This window comes from Bombina bombina, chromosome 3, assembly GCF_027579735.1.
Source record: "Bombina bombina isolate aBomBom1 chromosome 3, aBomBom1.pri, whole genome shotgun sequence".
NCBI lineage: Eukaryota > Metazoa > Chordata > Amphibia > Anura > Bombinatoridae > Bombina > Bombina bombina.
This window is the reverse complement of record NC_069501.1, coordinates 1,191,373,640-1,191,393,670: the sequence shown is the minus strand read 5'-3', so window position 1 is coordinate 1,191,393,670 and position 20,031 is coordinate 1,191,373,640. Positions and strand designations below refer to the sequence as shown.

At 34.2% G+C, this 20,031-nt stretch overlaps 1 protein-coding gene across 2 annotated transcripts in view; it reads left to right on the top strand.

Moving 5' to 3' along the window:
• FAT3 (FAT atypical cadherin 3) overlaps nt 1–12,327 on the top strand; it is a 637,515-nt gene extending 625,188 nt beyond the window's left edge. Inside the window, exons 25-27 of one of the 2 annotated variants that reach the window (XM_053708624.1) lie at nt 2,885–2,944; nt 4,011–4,046; nt 4,483–12,327. In XM_053708624.1, coding sequence (XP_053564599.1) covers nt 2,885–2,944; nt 4,011–4,046; nt 4,483–5,096 — 710 coding nt within the window. In that variant the 3' untranslated portion in view covers nt 5,097–12,327. The remainder of the gene's footprint in view (nt 1–2,884; nt 2,945–4,010; nt 4,047–4,482) is intronic. The other variant, XM_053708625.1, reaches the window with a different exon arrangement.
• Nucleotides 12,328–20,031: the final 7,704 nt, after the last annotated feature.

Below are 20,031 nucleotides of genomic sequence, written 5' to 3'. Positions count from 1 at the left end.
ATAGCTGAACTAGAGTTCAAGTGAATTAATCAGCTGATCAGTAACCATGGTTACTAACATGCTCTCACCCATCAGCTGATTATGTCACCTGTGCTCTAGTTCAGCTATAATGAAAATCTGGACTGTTGGGGGTACTTCAGGGCCGCGGTTGAGAAACACTGGTCTAGATGACCTCTTTCAGTATAAGATAATCTATTGTCCAATAGGTTTAAGCTGTGGTTGACAAATCTGTTAAAAATTTAGGAGCCAGTAAGAATAGTTAGGAGCCAGACATACTCTTAGGAGCCAAACAGTGGCATTTGTATATAGATATATGGAGACTAACCAAAAAAAAAGTTAGGCGCCAGGGGTACAACACTAGAAACTAGTGGCTCGAACTTCAAAATTAAACTTTTATGATTCAGACAGAGCATGTATTTAATTTAAAGATGAAAAATACTTTCCATTTTTTCTTTTTGTATCCCTTGTTGAAAAGTAAATCTAGGCAGGCTGATTGGAGATCATGAGCATGCACGTGTCTTTAGCATTGTCTCTTCAACATTGTTTGTAGCAATGTTATACAATATTATTTTACAATAAATATGTATATGTGTGTGTGTGTGTGTATATATATATATATATATATATATATATATGTTTATGTGTTTATATATATATATATATATATGTGTGTGTATATATGTTTGTGTGTATGTATATGTGTGTATGTGTGTATATATATATATATATATGTGTTTGTGTGTATATATATGTGTGTGTGTGTGTATATATATATATATATATATATATATATTTTTTATTTTTTTATTTTTTTTAATGCTTACTACATCTTTACCAATAGTAATTGTCATTTTCAATGTGGCCAGCAGGTGTCAGCAAATTCATTATCATGTTTCTATCAACTTTTTTTTTAACACCAAACAAAATAGTTTGAAATAAAAAATATATATTATTAATATTATAGGTTATTTGTAGAGCGCCCACAGATTCTGCAGCACTATAAACAAAGGCAGAGTGCAACAAAACATTTATAGGGATCAAACAAGTAGAGGGCCCTGCCAAGAGTCGCACTGTTGTAGTCAGCTCTTAAGAAGGTGATCTACAAACAGCTGGACTCTTAGGCTTACATGCTAAGGGGGTTCAAGGGAATAGCAGTGGAAGAGAGGAACTGTTATAAAGAAAGGTTAGTGTAGGTTGTATGCATCCTTGAACAGTAGAGTCTTTAGGGAGTGCTTGAAGCTTTCAAAACTAGGGGAGAGTCTTGTGGAGCGAGGTAGAGAGTTCCACAAGATGGGAGCCAGTCTGTAGAAGTCCTATAAATGGGAGTCTGAGGAGGTAACAAGAGAGGAGGAGAGTAGGAGGACGGGAGGGAGAGTATCTGGAGACAAGGTCTGAGATATAGGGGGGAGCAGTGCAGTTGAGGGCTTTGTATGTCAGAGTGAGGATTTAGTGTTTAATCCTAGAGGCAAGAGAAAGCCAGTGAAGGGATTGGCAGAGAGGTGCAGCAGATGAAAAGCGATGTGTAAGGAAGATGAGCCTCGCAGAGGCATTCATTATGGATTGTAAAGGAGCTAGGAGGCAGCGGGGGAGACCAGAGAGGACAGAGTTGCAGTAATAAAAGCGGGAAAGGATGAGAGAGTGGATTAAAGTTTTTTAGTTGTGTCTTGTGTAAGGAAATGTCAAATTTTAGAGATGTTTTTAAGGTGGAAGCAGCAGGCTTTAGCCAAGGACTGAATGTGAGGAGTGAAAGAAAGATCTGAGTCAAATGTGAATCCAAGATAAAATAAATTCCCCTTTATTTTATCTTTGTTTAAGCTCCCTTTAATATGAGAGAATATGCAAATATCAGAAATCTATTGCTAAAGTGATATATTGCCAAACTATATTTTCATGATTATTATATAAAAACAATATCTATTTTTCATAATTTCTAACATTTGCTTCACAGTAAAGCAAATGTTAGAAATTATGAAAAATACATTAGTCTGATTTAAGTTTAGTAAAATCTTTTTTTTTTTTTTTTATTAATTTAAGTTTTCCCAATGACATATATAGATGCATGTATAAAGTACCATAGGCAACAGTTTTGATGTATGGGCATCCTTATATTCCTGTATTTTATATAGTCTTGTGTTGGACACTGAGGAACTGTCTTATATGATGACTTACTAATTAACAAAACAAAAATCCAGTGAATCAATTTCCATAGTGCAGACTATTTTCACATTATCAGCAGCGGTTTTCTCTAAAATGTTGATATAAAATTAAATGAATTAATTAATAATTAAATACAATAATGAATTCAAGAAAAACGTTATGTGCATGTAGACTGAGGGCAGCAGAAGCCTTATGTGTGCGGATAGCTAATCTACTCGTTCTGATTGGTTGACGGAGACAACTCCCACAATTATATTGTTGGATAGTGGCAAACCTTTACTAGTTCATAAGTAGGTCTGTCTTAAAAATATATATACCTAGGTGCAACAAAGAAAAATAAAATCCATCTTTTAAAGGGACATGAAACCCCAAAATTTTCTTTCTTGAATTTTAAACAACAATCGAGTTTACATGCTTCATTCTCTTGATATCCTTTGAATAATAAATATGTGCAGCCACCAATCAGCAACTACAGAGCCTATTTATATATGATTTACAAAAAAGGATATCAAGAGAATGAAGCAAATCAGATAATAGAAGTAAATTGAAAAGTTGTTTAAAATTAAATCATGTCCGTTTAACTACAAAATAATTTCAGTTATTGTTCACTGCAATTGTGTTTGTAATTATAGTATTAATATCATATGTCGGTGTTAAATACTAACCTGTTGTCTCCCATTTTCCTCCCTTCCCCTGTTTCAAATTGTCTGTTCCTCTTTCCAAAAAGCTTCCATTGTGACAGTCATACATCTAGTCAACAATGTTGTTGACACTATTGAAACTGAAGGTATTTACATTTTTTCTGTAACTTACATTTTATAAAATGCCAATAGTTATGTTAATGGTTTGTAATTTTTTATTTAACATAGTTAATTTTAATTGTTTATTATGAGACAATTTACATTAGTCCTCTGTCTTATAGATCACTTGATTGGTGATTTGTATTTATAATCGTAAGCATTTAAAATCTTATTAAGGAAAAATAAAAGTAAAATATAATAAAGAAATGACCCCCGCTCCCCCACAAAATTAAAAAGAAAAGTAATATGTTCTATGTAAAAAGGACATTATATAATTAATAGCTTGGGACCTGTTTGCTCAGTATCTAATAAAATAAAGCCTAGGGCTAGTTCACTCATCTTCCTAATGATGATGCCAGGTCAGCAATTCAGCATGTATAATTATTTGTTGATTTAGTTTGGTATTTTATTAAATATGAGCTTTTGAGCAAACATGGCTGAAAAAAAAATAAGTCACTCAAGCAATATAGAACCTTTTTTTATATATTCATATTTACCATTTTTATGTATGTATGTCCTTTGTTTCTTTTTTAAATATTTAAGGGCCACAAAAAGATCTTATGTGAATTAATATATCTCCAAAACGTTGCCGTCGTAGGAATTTGAGATATTTTGGATTATAGTGCTTTGCTCTCAGAATCAGTCACAGTTTGACATTCTTTAAATAGAAAACTTAAGTAGCCTTCCAAATTTTGGAATTTTTGTTGGTACTCTTTATGTTTTGTTTTTTAAGTGGCTTTGGATCTGTATTAAGGCTGGTTATTGTTTGTAAAGAGCATATTGCTAAGTGAATTGATGCTATAAAAAGGCCACCAAATGTGTTACCAATATCTGCCTTTACAACTTGTTTGTGTTCAGTCATTAGTAGGTTGGACACGTATGGAGTATTACAGAAAAAGCTTTTCCTGTATGATATGCATGTTAATGTTTTTCTGTAATTTACAACAGATTAGGAAAATGCACCTTAATTATTCACAATGCATGCTGAGTATTGACATGACACTTGTCATTATTCCATTATAAGCTTTATTTTTCTTCCTTTATGACATACAGCCTCAGTTATGGACCAAGGACAGAATTACAACAGAGGTGACATTTATAATCAGTGATCCTGCATTTTGCTATTTTTTTCACCACTGTAAATGTTTGTGGTCACTCGTACTTATGGGAAAACATTTAAAATCTTTCTTTTTTTAACTAATTTGCTTCAGCTTGTGTATGATGACCCATTTTGTATGTCTTTGTATCTTCTGTCAACAATTCCCCTTGATGTTCAGATCCTAGCATGCTGATAACACACAATCTAACACCATTTTCTATGTTTTCAGCTCTTGAACCTGAAGTTCATTTATATATGATAATGTGTTGATGAATGCTTTTTTTTGCATAACATTTTGAAAGCATGTAACCAATAATACAATATTGCAGGTGGTAAACTGCATGCCAGTGTTTATGCAAGTAAGAGGTGCATGCCAAAACTAGATTACTTTGCTTAAATTCATTTTATGATTCTTTTTTTCCTCAGCATACCATTGGGACACATCAGACTGGATGCCAAGTGCACGTTTATCTGATATAGAGGAGGTTCCAAACTATGAAACAGCTGACGGAACTGCTACTCACCATGGAAGTACAAGAGAATTGGAATCTGACTACTACCTTGGTGGTTATGACATTGATAGTGACTACCCACCTCCTCAACATGAGGATTATTTAAGCCAAGATCAGTTACCACCACCTCTTCCAGAGGATTACCAAGAACATTATGACACCCTCCCCAAATGCCAACCAGTAACGGTGGTTAACACCCTTAGTCCTGATTGCAGGCGACGTCCACAGTTTCATCCCAGCCAGTACCTTCCACCTCATCATTTATCAAGTGAAATAGAGACATCTGTTCCACAACACTCCTTTAGTACTTTTGTACCTGGTCCAAGCCAAAAGGTAGAAAAGACAAGCACAGATAATTTGTCTTTATCCTTGCACAATTCAGTGGGTGCTTCTTCTTCAGATGTCTCAGCTAGCTGCGGATTTGAGGATACAGAAGTAGCCGTAAGTGACTATGAAAGTTTGGATGACTTTCGTATAGACCATTCTCACATTCCCTACATGGAGACACAACATCAAACACAAGTGTGAAGGCCTTTTTGTAATGAATATTATCAAGAACTCAAGTCATACAATGGGCACCAAGCAGCAAATGTGCAGAAAACTTGCTTTGATAGTCTGTCAGTAATTTGTTGCAAAAAATATTATAGGCAATCCTTTTAATGTTTTGCTGATATTTATTGCCAAGAGTATGCACAGTATTGGACAACCAATTCCTATTTGTTTCTGAAGTAGAACTAATTCATGTTTTATCTCTGAATTACTAGCTTTTTTTTAGTAAATTTATTAAAACATGAAAAGTAAAATTATTGTATGCCATAATTGTTCATGGCTGTTAATGTGGCTTGTACAAATTCTCTTCATTCACAGATATGTTGAAAATGTAACAGTGAGCATTAGGTGTGTCTAGGTAGCTGAATATAGAAATAATACAGGCTTAAAAGGGCTTAAATCTTTATTTATTGGAATGCATAATATATACAAATTTACCCTATCTTTACATTGAAAATGTGTACTGCTTTTGTTTATAACTTTAATCTTGAATGTGGTGCTATGGGGATACCCTCAATCAATGATCTAAGCATAAACTAGAAGCGGATAGGACCATATAAACTGAAAATTGTCTTTTGAACCTTTACTACTACTATGGGGTATGTAAAGTTCTATCTTCTTGCTTATGCTGGGATTGATATTGTGATGATTCAAGCTATTAAAAGTTGATGGTGCCCAATTTTGACCACAGAGGTGTCCAAAGATCATTGGGTATGTAAAAAGGGTACTAACTCCAGGATACCTGGCACCCTTGTGGTGCTGTAGTAATGAATGACAGTGCATGGCAACTTAAACCACCACTGGCGTCAAGAGTCATTTATTTGTATATGTTATGCAGAGGCCAAATAGCTCCCGAAATGCATTGAGGTTTATGTCCTTTTAATGAAATAGCACAACATTGAAAAAAGAAAAAAGAATAAAATATAATTAAATGCTTTAACAAAATACTTATGTTACAAAATAAAAAAGTGTATATATTACAACAAAAAAATAGCCATACTTCTAAATTATCATAATTTTACGAAAGTGTGTGCCTTGTTAGTAGTACTGGCATAATGCAGTTATCAATGTCACCAATTATCTTCAGCACTATTGACAAAAACAATCCAAAAACACCCACACACAAAGTAAAATGTTTTTTACAGCCATTACTATATTGCATAACCTAGCAAAAACATTATTATTAAAATATAAAAGCAATAAAATGTAGATCATTACATTTTTCTATGTTGGTGGTAGTTCTGCAATATTACGTATAACATAACTTTTTTTTTATAGTGTTAATTTTCCCCATGTTTGCAAATTGTAGTTAAAAATAGATCTTTGTGGTAAAATACTGGCACGATTTTATTTGAGAGAAAAAAATAAGCTTATTAAAGTGTATCTGTAAGAACAAACATAAAACAAAAAAATAAATAAAAAAATAATATTAAGTATACATTTTATGAGAAACTCTCCAGAACTATTTGTACTGCCAGCCCCAACATTTCTTTATATCCATCCATACATGTCCACATGGATAGTTCTCATTTGTATTGAAGTATTCAGGGCACAAAACTAAAAAATGCAATTACCAAATAAAAATACAAATAATCCAGTTTCTTCCAAAATAACTTTTTTTTACTATAAATTTTACTTGTGCCAGTTTGTGTAGATTTTCATGTGTAATATCTACCATCTGTGCAAACAGTATTATTGCAGAAACAGCATATTTTATGTGTTTGGAATCTTAGTCAGTATTAAATATTTAAAATGAACATTTAATCAGGATGCTTTAACTATTATGTAAAGTATTAACTCCCTTGGCTACCAGAGAAGTCATCAGAAAAGGGCATAGCCATAAGCAACTATAACATTCCTAAAATTGTATATTGGACATGATGTAAGTAAAGTCTGTGGCCAAAGTCATCTAGGAAATGTGTTTTGGACATTTTGGGGTGTGGACTGGGCAGTCAAAGATTCCTGTTGAGAAACTTCAACTGACATACTGCAGATTGCAGGATGATTCTGAGGTATGCATAGCAATGCATTGCAACCCTTTCTGACAGCCAAGAGAATTAACCTTCACCTATAAGGATTCGACTTGTGTTACCAGAAAAAAAATATTCTAAGACAGGTGTATACTCATACTAAATTTCGTCAAGAAATGACCCAGTGGTTCACTTGTTTCACATCATTTATGTAATAATTATACAAACAAACAAAATAGTAAGCAAGACATTGTCTGCCATTATAAAGAAGCAGATTACTTAAAAGGGCAGCAAAGCTGTATTATCACTGCCTAGAACTATACAAACTTCAATGAGTTGAAGTAAATGCCATCATTTACCTTTTTTTTTTTTTTTCTTGTGATCTAAAAGAGGAAAAGCTATAGCACAGTTTTGGTAAGATATTAGTTAGAAATAAATATTACTTAGGAGTTAGCTAACTTTGGTGAAGTTACAATTAGATAGTTACCCATAGTACAGTGCAGTATGTGGTTTTCATTAAATATTTCCTTTTTTTAAAAATGTGTACAAAATGGAATTTTGCTTAAATGTATGCAAAGAAACTGAATTTTAATCTCTTGAATATTTTTTTTTTCTTTTGATGATGAATGCAAATCCAGATGACTTTTTTATATTCATGTTACACATAACCCAAATGCAGTATTTAATTGGGAGTTTATGAGGCCATGCCAGGATTTGCCTATAAGTTCACACTTTTTGTTCTACATTAGAGAAAAAGTCAAGTGGTTTGCATGAGATAAACATTTTAGACTTGAAGCACGAGCATCAATGCTACTTTCCCAAATAGTATAGTATTTTTGTTTAAACCATGGGAGTGTAAGACTTCATACTAATGTTAGTTGCTTATATTGAAAACATTCTAATACACTGATTATTTTGACTGTGATGCCATAATGTTTCTCTCATGCTCTTTGTCTCCTTATGTGTATACCTCTCCTTTGGTCCTCCAACCTTCATCACTCATCCAAAAGCTAATAGCTGAGTTTGGGGGAATGACTTACCACTCTTATTAATAGTTGTTACAAGCCAATAAGAAGGCTCCGTTTGCATCATTTGTAGGTTTAAAGCTGGAAGAACCAACAAATGCTTTTTTCTTTTAAGATGTATAGATTATTAAGTACTATAACATAAGCTATTTTTAGTTTCCAATTATTTGTTGAACATTGAGGGCTGAACTGAGCTCTTTAAAGAGACATTTAGTTTAAATTTTTCTGAGGGTGTTGTATACCTAGAACATTTTTTTTTAACTATGAGTTTTGTGCTTAATACCCATCATGCACAGGATTGATTGACATGCAAATACACCTATGGTGTATGCGCACATATCAGAAGCATGCAATGCTATAAGGGCAGCCATACTAACTACACACACAAACACTATATTGCAAAGTTTGATTGAAAACTGTTCTGAGCTGTAGAGCCTCAGCATAGTTTAGACTAGGACCCTTAAAGTTTCCTTTTAGAAAAGGTGCTAAATAATTGAATGAGTCTATCTCTTGGCCAGGAGAGAGAGAGAGAGAGAGAGAGAGAGAGAGAGAGAGAGAGAGAGAGAGAGAGAGATCATGATATTCCAACAATTTGGCACTTTCTTAATAAACTCATATTTTGCTATACAAAATCTTAAAAATAAATGTTGAGTCCTTTTCAAGACTATCAGCTTTCATTTGATTCTCCAAAAAAAAGTAATTCAAACCAAAGTATATCACATCCTGTTCACCCTCATTTACAACTTAAGCCCTCCCCATTAACAAGTAAAAAGAGTCATTATAGTGTGAGCACTTTGACTCCTAATCTGAAAGTTCAGACACCCCTGATCTAGCATATCACTGCCTTATGATGTTTGGTCAAGCCAATGGAAATTATTAGTCATTCATTCTTGTGCATTTATTATGGTTATGATAATAATTTTATTTTAAGGTCAAACTATAGCATGTGTTGGCATATATATGAATATGGATCATGCAAACTTTTTTCAAGACTTATAATGTGCCATTTTGTAAAAATGACTCAAGTATTTAGGGAAGAAGGAAATTCATATAGTGTTATAATATTTTTTTGGTCATCTATCTTTAGCATTCAATTGACATACTACTGTATAGTTAAAAGTGAAAGCTCGTCTATAGTATCCCTTAAAATTGTATAATTTCTACAGATTTTACATAAATCCCCTCTGAACTCTAAAGTCAAAATCTTTACATTGTACATTCCTTTATCTAAAATGTCTTCATTCAGCAGCATTGAATACATACATATATTACTGCAACAGTTATGGACTGGTGGATTTTATTAATATACGCCATGATGGATCATTCCTATTAATATAAGACTATATTACAGATTTAGCACTTTACTTTGCTGCTAGACTAAAACAGTCTTTGAAAGTATAATTAATATTTAACAAAAAATTGAACAGGTATTGGAATTTCAAATTGTCCGTAGATCTTGTGAAGATTTCATTGAAAGGAATTTTAAAGTACAGTTTAAGAAATGTTATGATAATTTAAGTGTTACATGAAGGGGGTGCAACCTTTTTAAATGGCTCTGGAAGTCACTATAGCATTATAATATGATGGGTTTTATTTATAAGTTAAATGAGGCTTCTAAGTTTTAAAGAGGTGGCCACTACAACCATTCAGGCGCTATACCATGTGACTATGTGGAGTTAAGCCAAGCTGCAATTTGACAAAAACTGTATTTTTCTCTGTTCGACACTAATGTGTTATAGTGATTTATTTATGTTATACAGTGAAATGGTAATGCATTCACTGTATATTGTAAGTCAGTTGTATAACAGAGAAACTGCATTTAACTGGAATGAGGCATGAGAAATCCTACTAAAAGCATCTCACTGAGTTTGACATTAAAGGGATATAATACTCAAAAATATTCTATCCAAATGAAAATGCTTTTTGATCTGATTTTTATCTTTTAGTGAGAAGTTGATTCCCAGGACTCAGTTTTACATAATCAGTTTTACATAATCATTCACTGCCTGTTTGTTTCACTTTGCTTATCCCTTTAATGACCAAAGATGTACCCTGTACGTCGCTGATCTTTCTATGGGGGTTGCTTTTTTTATAGTGTTGTCTCGCGGCCAGCAGCAAAACCATGTTATAGATTCGCGGACAATCGGCCGCCAGCAGGGTGCAGATGGACAGGTTATGGAGCAGCGGGCTCGCCAGAAACACGGGCCCTTTTTTTTACGTAGAAATGGTCAGGTGATATTTTCTAGTCAATTTTTTTTACAGCTATGCTGCACCACTTTCAAGTGTTTCAACATTTGGGTATCATGTCCCTTTAAAAGGACATGAAACCCACATTTTTTTCATAATTCAGATAGCGCATGCAATTTTAAATAACTTTTCCAGTTTATTTCTGTAAACTAATTTGAGTTTCATATCCCTTTAACCTTTTTTCATGCACAATGGTTTTAGCCTGTTTAACCCTTTCATATACATGGCAGAAAATTTTGAATATTTTAGTCACTTTGCAGTCTCTTTAACTCACTGGCTAAAAACATTTAGAGACAATGGCCTCTATTTATAAAGGTCTGTCGGACCTGATCAGGTCCGACAGACCTCGCTGTATACGGCGAGAAATACGTTCTCCGTATTCAGCATTGCACCAGCAGCTCACAAGAGCTGCTGGTGCAACGCTGCCCCCTGCACACTCGCGGCCAATCGGCCGCCAGCAGGGGGGTGTCAATCAACCTCATTGTACTCGATTGGGTTGATTTCCGGCGATGTCTGTCCCCCTGCTCAGAGCAGGCGGACAGGTTATGGAGCAGCGGTCTTTGTGACCGCTGCTTCATAACTGCTGTTCCTGGCGAGCCTGCAGGCTCGCCAGAAACACGGGGCATCAAGCTCCATTCAGAGCTTGATAAATATGCCCCAATGCATTGTATCTCTCTGATGTAGCCAAAGAGTTAATTTTAAAATGTACATGCACTTAAACAAATACAATATTTTATAGTTCACAGTTGAAACCATGTTAATATTGCCAAACTGTAATTACCACACTGAAAAGCAATTTGCTAAAATGCTATTCACAACCCACTATTAATAGTCTGTACCTATCTCTTTGGCACTTATGCTGAATAATTATTTACCAAGCACTAAAAGCTCTGAATATTTTCATCTCAATAGTCTGTTTAGGATTTTCGATTTGTAATCAGGTTGTTTCATTTCAATGAAGATATTATTTTTACATTTACTGTAAAATTTGCTCAGCCATTTACCATTTTTGCCTATTAAATTAGGGATATTCTTTGCATTTTTAAACAGTTCCAAGACAACTCAACATAATTTCATTTATTTTTATTTTGCTAAGGGAAAGCAATAAATATGACTTAATGCTAATGCAGTGTACAGTATTTTCCAATATTAGTCTAGGACTAGAAATGTATTGTCTGAATGGGAGTATCACATTCGTTATTGAAGCATCCTATCACATTCACACCTTCATCATAAACGTGACAACTTTATAAGCCCATAGTATTCAATTGTTTGGTTGCATTTGTGTTTTGAAAACATTTTTCAGCACTGTATCAGAAAACTGATCTTGTAAATGATTTCCTGTTATAAACAGGCTGGTTTTAAAGGATATATGTTTTGGTGTTCAAAATGTTTGTAAAATATGGTATAAATGTATATAGTGTTTTTATAGGATTTTTTTTTTTTTAATGCTTATGTAGATATTAAATGTCAGTTAGGTACACATCTCTTACCTAATGCTAAAAAACATTAAAGGCCATGAGTCAGAACTAATTAAAAAAAAAAAAGAAAAATTAAATCTCAACCTTTTGCATTATAAAATTGTTTGAAATATAATTAATTTGTAATTTGTTGCTTTAATCAGTTGTTTCATTTAACTTTTTTTCTATTTTTATTTTTTTATTTGTTAATGAATGTGATTTGCACAGATACTTAATAGAATTTTTTTTAAAACCATGTCAAATTGCCAATTTTGCTTTGTGTTTCCTTCTCAAATTTTGAGAAATGAATTATGCAAATGAGAGAGATGGAGTACATTTGTAGGAATATAGTTCTAGAACAAGGAAAAAAAGAGATTGCCGTTCCAATGTGTATATTGCTCTTTACAGTATTAAATATTGTTTCTTTTTTTTTTTTCATAAAAAAGTGTACAGCTTTGTAACTGTCAGAATTTGATAAAATTGATGGTTAACAAATTTACAACTAAAATTCTGTTGTTTGTTTTTATTTTACATTTCTTCAGTCTTTATGTAAAGGGCAATTTAAAACATATTTTTTTTTAGCAAAGCAAGCAATGACAAGACTCCACTATGTGGAATGCAACAAAGGGGAATTTATTGTATATTTTGTAGCAAATATGGTAAAATCTTGCTTGGGAGTCACTTTTTCCTTAATGTTTCCGACACTTTATATTTCCACATTTGTTATGAGCTTATATTTTGAGAACACTGCAACTTAGGATGCTTTATCTATATCTATGTTTAAAGTGATAGTCTACTAAAAAAAAAACTAACTAAAAATTAACGTTTAAAAAGATACCTTTATTACCAATTTGCCAGTTTTGTATAACCAACACTGTTATTAATATACTTTTTACCTCTGTAATTACCTTGCATCTAAGCCTCTGCAAACTGCCCCCTTATCTCAGTGCTATTTAGAGATTTGCATTTTAGCTAAATAAATTAATGGGAGTGAGCACAATGTGATCTATATGGCACACATGAACGAGCAGTGTCTTGCTGTAAAAAGCTCTAAAAATGCTTAGAGGTTTAAAGGGTATAAAGTTGTACAAAGCTGGGGAATGGGTAGTAAAGGTGTTATCTATTTTTTTAAACAATTAAACATTTGGAGTAGACTGTCCCTTTAGTAAAATTATGAGTTGTTATAAATTATAAAATATGTCTAATTTTTCTCAGTTTGCACAATCCCAGCACTTTTATTAAATTATTTTATAAATTAATTGTAAGTTTTAAGGTAACAAAATCCCTAATTTGAATGATGGGACACCAATTTTACAAGTGCGGGGTCTCTATATCTCTATAAAAGATCTTTCTTAGAGTTACATAGAATGCTGCAAGATACTTGTTTCTGTATAAGCCAGCTATCAGCTGCTTCTTTCAAATAAGGATTTTGCATTACTCTTTGTACTTTACAGGTGAGACGGTCTGTCTTCATTATCCTCTATTATTTTCTACTACATGCAAAAATTAATTCTTGCAATCAATTACCTCTATTAAAAAAATACAAATAATAAAGAAAAAACTTGCCTATATTAGAGTGGTAGGCAAAGCACTATAGTACACAGGTAATTAGAATTTCTATTTGCTTATATAAGAGACATTAAACTTGAGGGGTCAAGTAAACCCTCATTTATATGAGAAGTTTTATGTGAGTGTAGCACATACTGTCTTTATGTGGCAGAGCATTTTTCGAGCTCTTATACCTCTGTACAGTATAGATTTTATAGATTACACATGCTATATAAATTGTCTATATAGCTGCCATAAAATAACAGACTTGCCCCAAATTCAAATTGGTAAATATACAGGTAGCCCTCAGTTTACGCCGGGGTTAGGTTCCAGAAGGAATGGTTGTAAATCGAAACCGTTGTAAATTGAAACCAGGTTTATAATGTAAGTCAATTGGAAGTGAGGGAGATAGGTTCCAGGCCCCTCTCAAAATTGTCATCAGTAACACCTAATACATTATTTTTAAAGCTTTGAAATGAAGACTTTAAATGCTAAACAGCATTATAAACCTAATAAAATAATCACACAAACACAGACTTCACTTGCATTTTTCTGCAAACAGTTCTTTCTATGTATTCCAATCTGGACTGATTTATAGACAGGAAGATCTTGTGCCTTTGAAATCTGCTCGATAGCTCAGGTCTGGTTAAACTGATTAATTTCAGCTTGCTTGGCTTTGCTGCAACACAAGTGGACAGCTCCACCTACTGGCTATTTTAATAAATGCACTGCTTCTCAATGCTTTTCAATAGCAGTCACATGACTGGAGATAAAGGTTTTTGTTCTGAAACTGTGTAAATTGAACCGTTGTAAAACAAGGGCCACCTGTATCTTTATTTAATGGTCCCTTGTCTGTAGGTAAAAAAATACTGTGATAGACGCAATAATTATTCTTCAAGCTAAAATGAATACAATTCAAAATGAAAGTGGGCTGTTTTTTTATGCATATAAAAATCTTCCAAATTTTGTATTGTTTCTAACACTAAGTTAGGGTGAATATTAGAATAAAGGGACATTACTTTAAAGCTAACCCAACCATATCCAAATCCTAACTCTTTCACTCTCTATTATTAAGTTCAGTGAGCCTTGAAAATAAACGTTTCAAAATGGCCACCAAACTTTTGTGATTTTTTTTTTTTACACATTTGAACGTTACTCATAAGGCTATAAATTCCATAAATTATAGGTCTACAGGATGAGGTATAAAGAAAATATCATTTCAAAAAAAGTTTCTAATGTACTTCTATTTTGTTGAAAAGCAAGACCATAATTTCAGGAGTGTGCCTGTTTCTGCAACACTTTATGGCGGCAGTTGTGCAAGAATGTTATACATTAGCAAGAGTGCTCCAGACTTGTGCACGCTACCGATCTAGATATCTCTTCAACAAAGAATAACATCAGAACGAAGAAAATTTCATAATAGAAGTAAAATTGTATTCTCTATCTGAATCACAAAAGAAACATTTTGGGTTTCATGTCCCTTTAAGATTGTTTTGTGTATATTATTTTGAAAGTCAATCGGTTAATTAACTTTTAAAGTGCCCTCTATCTTTTGTGTATTTTTAGCAGGTGTCTGGTGGCCTTTATCTATTACTGTTTAGAGTGTCTAGAGGGATATGGCTGCACCTCACTAACAAGGCCCACACAAGACTGCAGGATACATTGGGGTTTGCCATATCTCTCTTCTGAGAAAGATCGCTTGGAATTCAGGGCTAGACTTTACTTTTTAGTCAGGTCTAGAGTGATATACTACAGAAAGGCACATGCTGGGCTAAATGCTGCTGCTCCTAGGGTGGTAAATAGCTATATAACAAGCTATTAACCTATTTACACAGTAAAGTGATGGTACTTATTGATTGATATACAGTAATTCTATATTATGCAAAGGGACAAAGTTATTTGCAATGCTTGATATATTTTGTTGCACCCTTTTGTGTCGATTACAAATTTTACCTTCCTTGAGCGGGTAAAGGTTGTCCTCAATACCGGGGAGTAGCCCCACAAAAAAAGCCATGTATGTGTGTGTGTGTGTATGTGTGTGTGTGTATTTGTATGTGTGTATGTATGTGTTTGTATGTGTGTGTGTGTGTGTATGTATGTGTGTGTATGTGTGTGTGTGTATGTGTGTGTGTGTGTATGTGTGTGTGTGTGTATGTGTGTGTGTGTATGTATGTATTTATGTGTGTGTATTTGTGTGTGTGTGTATGTGTGTGTGTGTGTGTGTATGTGTGTGTATTTGTATGTGTTTGTATGTGTTTGTTTGTGTGTGTATGTGTGTGTATGTGTGTGTGTGTGTGTGTGTATGTGTGTGTGTGGGTATGTGTGTGTGTGTGGGTATGTGTGTGTATGTGTGTTGGTATGTGTGTGTGGGTATGTGTGTGTGTATTTGTATGTGTTTGTTTTGTATGTATGTTTGTGTGTGTGTGTGAGAGAGAGAGGAAATGTCCTCCTTTGTTTCTTTGAATATACATATATTTTTTAAGATATGATAATGGTGACTCTAACTATCTTATATACTCTCCATTATAGTCAATTAAAGGGACAGTCTACTCCAAAATTGTTATTGTTTAAAAAGATAGATAATGCCTTTATTAACCATTCACCAGTTTTGCATAACCAACACAGTTATATTAATATACTTTTTACCTCTGTGTCTACCTTGTATCTAAGTTTTTTCTGACAGCCCTCTGATTACATGATTTTTATTTATTATCTATTGACTTGCATTTTATCCAATTAGTGCAGTTTCTGCCACAACCCACAGGCGTTAGCACAATGTTATATATATGGCTCACATGAACTAGCTCTCCCCTGTTGTGAAAAGCAAATAAAAAAACATGTGATAAGAGGCTGTCTTTAGGGGCTTAGAAACAGTCAGACATTTAGAGGTTTAAAGGTTATAAAGTAGACTGTCCCTTTAAACCACATCTACCATCATTCACTTCTCGGTGCCTATAACAAGCTCCACTATGGAGGATACCGGCATCACAAAAACAGCTTCAAAACCATACATAACAATAACATTTAAATTAAAAAATGACAAAATGCTTCATAAGAGAAATAAAATCTTCATAAATTCTCCATGCTGGGCTAAGGGCGTAATTGAAAAATTCCGACTACTTCTCTAGACTGTGGAGGTACTAGGGAGACTACTGTACTACAACAGATATGTTTTATATTTACAACAATTTACAAAAGTGTTGCTGTTGCAGTTATTGTTATTCCATGTTGCAAGAGGTTCTCATTTGAAATGCAAGATATCATCTATTGGACATCTCGCACAACTATAGATGTTAATGGTAGGAATAGCCACTAATAATATACTAACAGGAAAAGATGATGCTTAAAGGGCCACTAAACCCAAAATCTTTCTTTCATGATTCAGATAGAGAATAGAAATTTAAACAACATTACAATTTACTTCCATTATTTATTTTGCTTCATTTTTTAAATATCCTTAGTTGAAGAAAAAGCAATGCACATGGTGAGCCAATCACACGATGCTTCTATGTGCAGCAACCAATCAGCAGCTAGTGAGCATATCTAGATATGCTTTTCATCAAAGAATATCAAGAGAATAAAACAAATTAGATAATATAAGTAAATTAGAAAGATGTTTAAAATTGCATTCTCTTTCTAAATCATAAAAGAAAAAATGTGGGTGGCATGTCCCTTTAACGAGTTTTGTACGTGATCTCCCCTTTACAAGGACCCTTTAAACCTCACAAGAGTCTATGAACTAGGACATTGTTTCTGGGGTGTCCTTCACTGTTTTCATAGAAATGTAAAAAATATTTTTTTATTATTATTAAGGCTGACAATATTAATACAATACAGGCAAATTTAAAAATGAATTGCAAGTATACAATCATGTAGATCCATACAGTAATAAAATTACTATATATAAAATGTCTACTATTATACTAGTAACCAAGATAAGCTTAAAAGACCTAGAGATAGTTACAACAATTTAGTATAATTTAGTATTACAATAATGCATGTCTTTCTTTATCTATAAATGGTCAATATACCTCATTTTTCATTTTTCTCAGTATGTAGATTGATGCAAACCTTCTTTTTTAAAATACATATTTATTCGAGAAAATATTTTACATAGAATAAACAAAAACAAAGACACTATAAAATATACATACATCTCAATATTTAAAAAAAAAAAGAGAAAAAAAATGAATTAAAACTAATTCAGTAATCTCTTTCAATAACATTCTATACATGAGAGTACAAATAAAAATGTGAATCATATCATTCTGCTGCAGCCTTTGTTCCTACTAAATCCAAATAATATTTCTTTCTTAAGATATGGAGAGTTCACAACGTCATTCAATTACTAGTGAGAATATCACTCCTGGCCAGTAGGAGGAGGCAAAGAGCACCACAGCAAAGCTGTTAAATGTCACTCCCCTACCCATAATCCCCAGTCATTCTCTTTGCCTCTGTCAATGGAGGAGGTGAAGTTTGGTGTCTGAAGAAATTAATTCCTTTTTCATGTACTTTTTTGCCTGCAAGAAAGGATTTGGGTTTAGCTGAGTCCACGTAAATCTCTTCAGTAGAGTAGTGGTGGCTTTTAAGCAGTTTGGAAGTTGTGAGGTAGTCCTTGCTTTGTTTCCTAACACATTGTTGCCCATGGTACAGAAAGCCAGAATTAGTTATTCTGTTCTTTCTTTTTCTACAGGTGTCCTTTCACGCCTTGTGAGCTGTCTTCCTGCCGGACAGCTAGACTACAGGTAAGTGTTTTTGTCTTCTAGGTCTTGGAGAGTTGCACTTCAGAAGAATATGTCATATGCAGTAGATGGGGACATTTTTAAAATCCTTTATACAGGATTTTCTTTGGCAGTGGGCAGGCACATTATGTATGTTGACATTAGGGGGCATATTTATCAAGCTACGTATGGAGCTTGATGCCCCGTGTTTCTGGCAAGCCTTTGGGCTAGCCAGAAACACAAGTTATGAAGCAGCAGTCTAAAGTCCCTTGCTCCATAATCTGTCCACCGGCTCTGAGGTGGCGGACAGACATCGCCGTAAATCAACCCAATCGAATACGATCGAGTTGATTGACACCCCCAATCTGCAGGGGGCGACATTGCACCAGCAGTTTACAAGAACTGCTGGTGCAATGATAAACGCCGATAGCGTATGCTGTCGGCATTTATTGATGTGCAGCGGACATGATCCACAATATTAAGTGTTAATCATCCCTATATTGGGACATTTTTCCTCTTTGGGCTAATCTTGTTGAAATACTTTATTAGTATGTGTGTGGCTTATGTGTTATACAGGGATTTATGTATAAACTTAAAATTTGGCAGTTGGTTTTCTTTGCATGCTTAGCTAGAACAGGCTGACAAACTGCTTGAGTTTGAAACCAGCTGCAGCTACTTGCATCTTATGTTGTAGGCAGAGGGAAACGCGTGACTTTAACTTGCTGCGTAGTTTCCTCTCTCTGCCGGTCATGTGACTTCTCTCTGCTGTTGAATATTCACGGAACGGAGCAGCATCATTGAATTTCAGTCTTTTCAGTGTCAATCTACTATACAATCGTTTTAGAGACTTCTGGCAGCCAAATTGTGGTATTAAAAATTCTTAAAGTGACAGTGTATTTAAAAAATTTCTACATTTTGAGGAATTTTTTATTTAGTATTATGGACATGGACCAAGACTGTGTTTTTTGACGAATGATTGTTATGCCTAGAGGCACAAATTGTTTTGCCTATGCAATTCTATACTGCATGCTTAGCTAGAACACTTCAATTTAAAGATAAATTGTTGCCCTCTCAGCCCAATGTCTCTCAGGATGATGCTGTTCAGGCAATGCCACAGCTTTCTCCTCAATTGTCACAAGCCTCTATGGCATCACATACAGTGTCCTGCAGTTCTTCTCAGCCTCCTGGAGGAGTTTATTTGCCTGAAGATTTTGCTGCACATGTATCTTCTGCTGTATCTGTGGCATTATCTGCTTTTCCTATGCTGAAGAAAATTAGACATTAAGATAGTAAGGTTTCTGTTCCACCTACTGTTACGCAGGTTGCCCTCCCTCATAAGTCTGATGAGGAGGATACCCCGGTAGCCTCTGAGGGTAAAATCTCAGATTCTGACATTTTATTTATTATACATTCGTATATAAAAAGATGTTTCCTGTTGCTGACTCCATTAAAGATTCTTGGCGCACAGTGCCTAAAGTAGAAGTGGCTATTTCTACTCTGGCTAAGAGAACTACAATCCGTATAGAGGATAGCTGCTCCTTTAAGGATTCCATGGACAAAGAGCTGGAAGCTTATTTGAAGAAGATGTATGTTCATCAAGGTCTTCAATGGGAACCTGTAGTTTGTATTGCCACAGTAGCAAGTGTGGCATCTTATTGGTGCAACGCCTTGTCTGAATCAGTTTTAGTAGAGACTCCGTTGGAGGCGATACAAGCTAGGATTAAGGCTCTCAAACTAGCCAATTCCTTTATTTCTGATGCTAACATGCAAGTTATTAGACTGGGAGCCAAGATGTCTGGCTTCACTATCCTAGCCCGCAGGGCATTGTGGCTAAAATCTTGGTCAGCTGATGTTACCTCTATGTCCAAGCTTCTGGCGCTTCCTTGCTTCCTTACAAGGGGAAGACCTTGTTCGGATCTGATCTGGCAGAAATAATTTCTGAT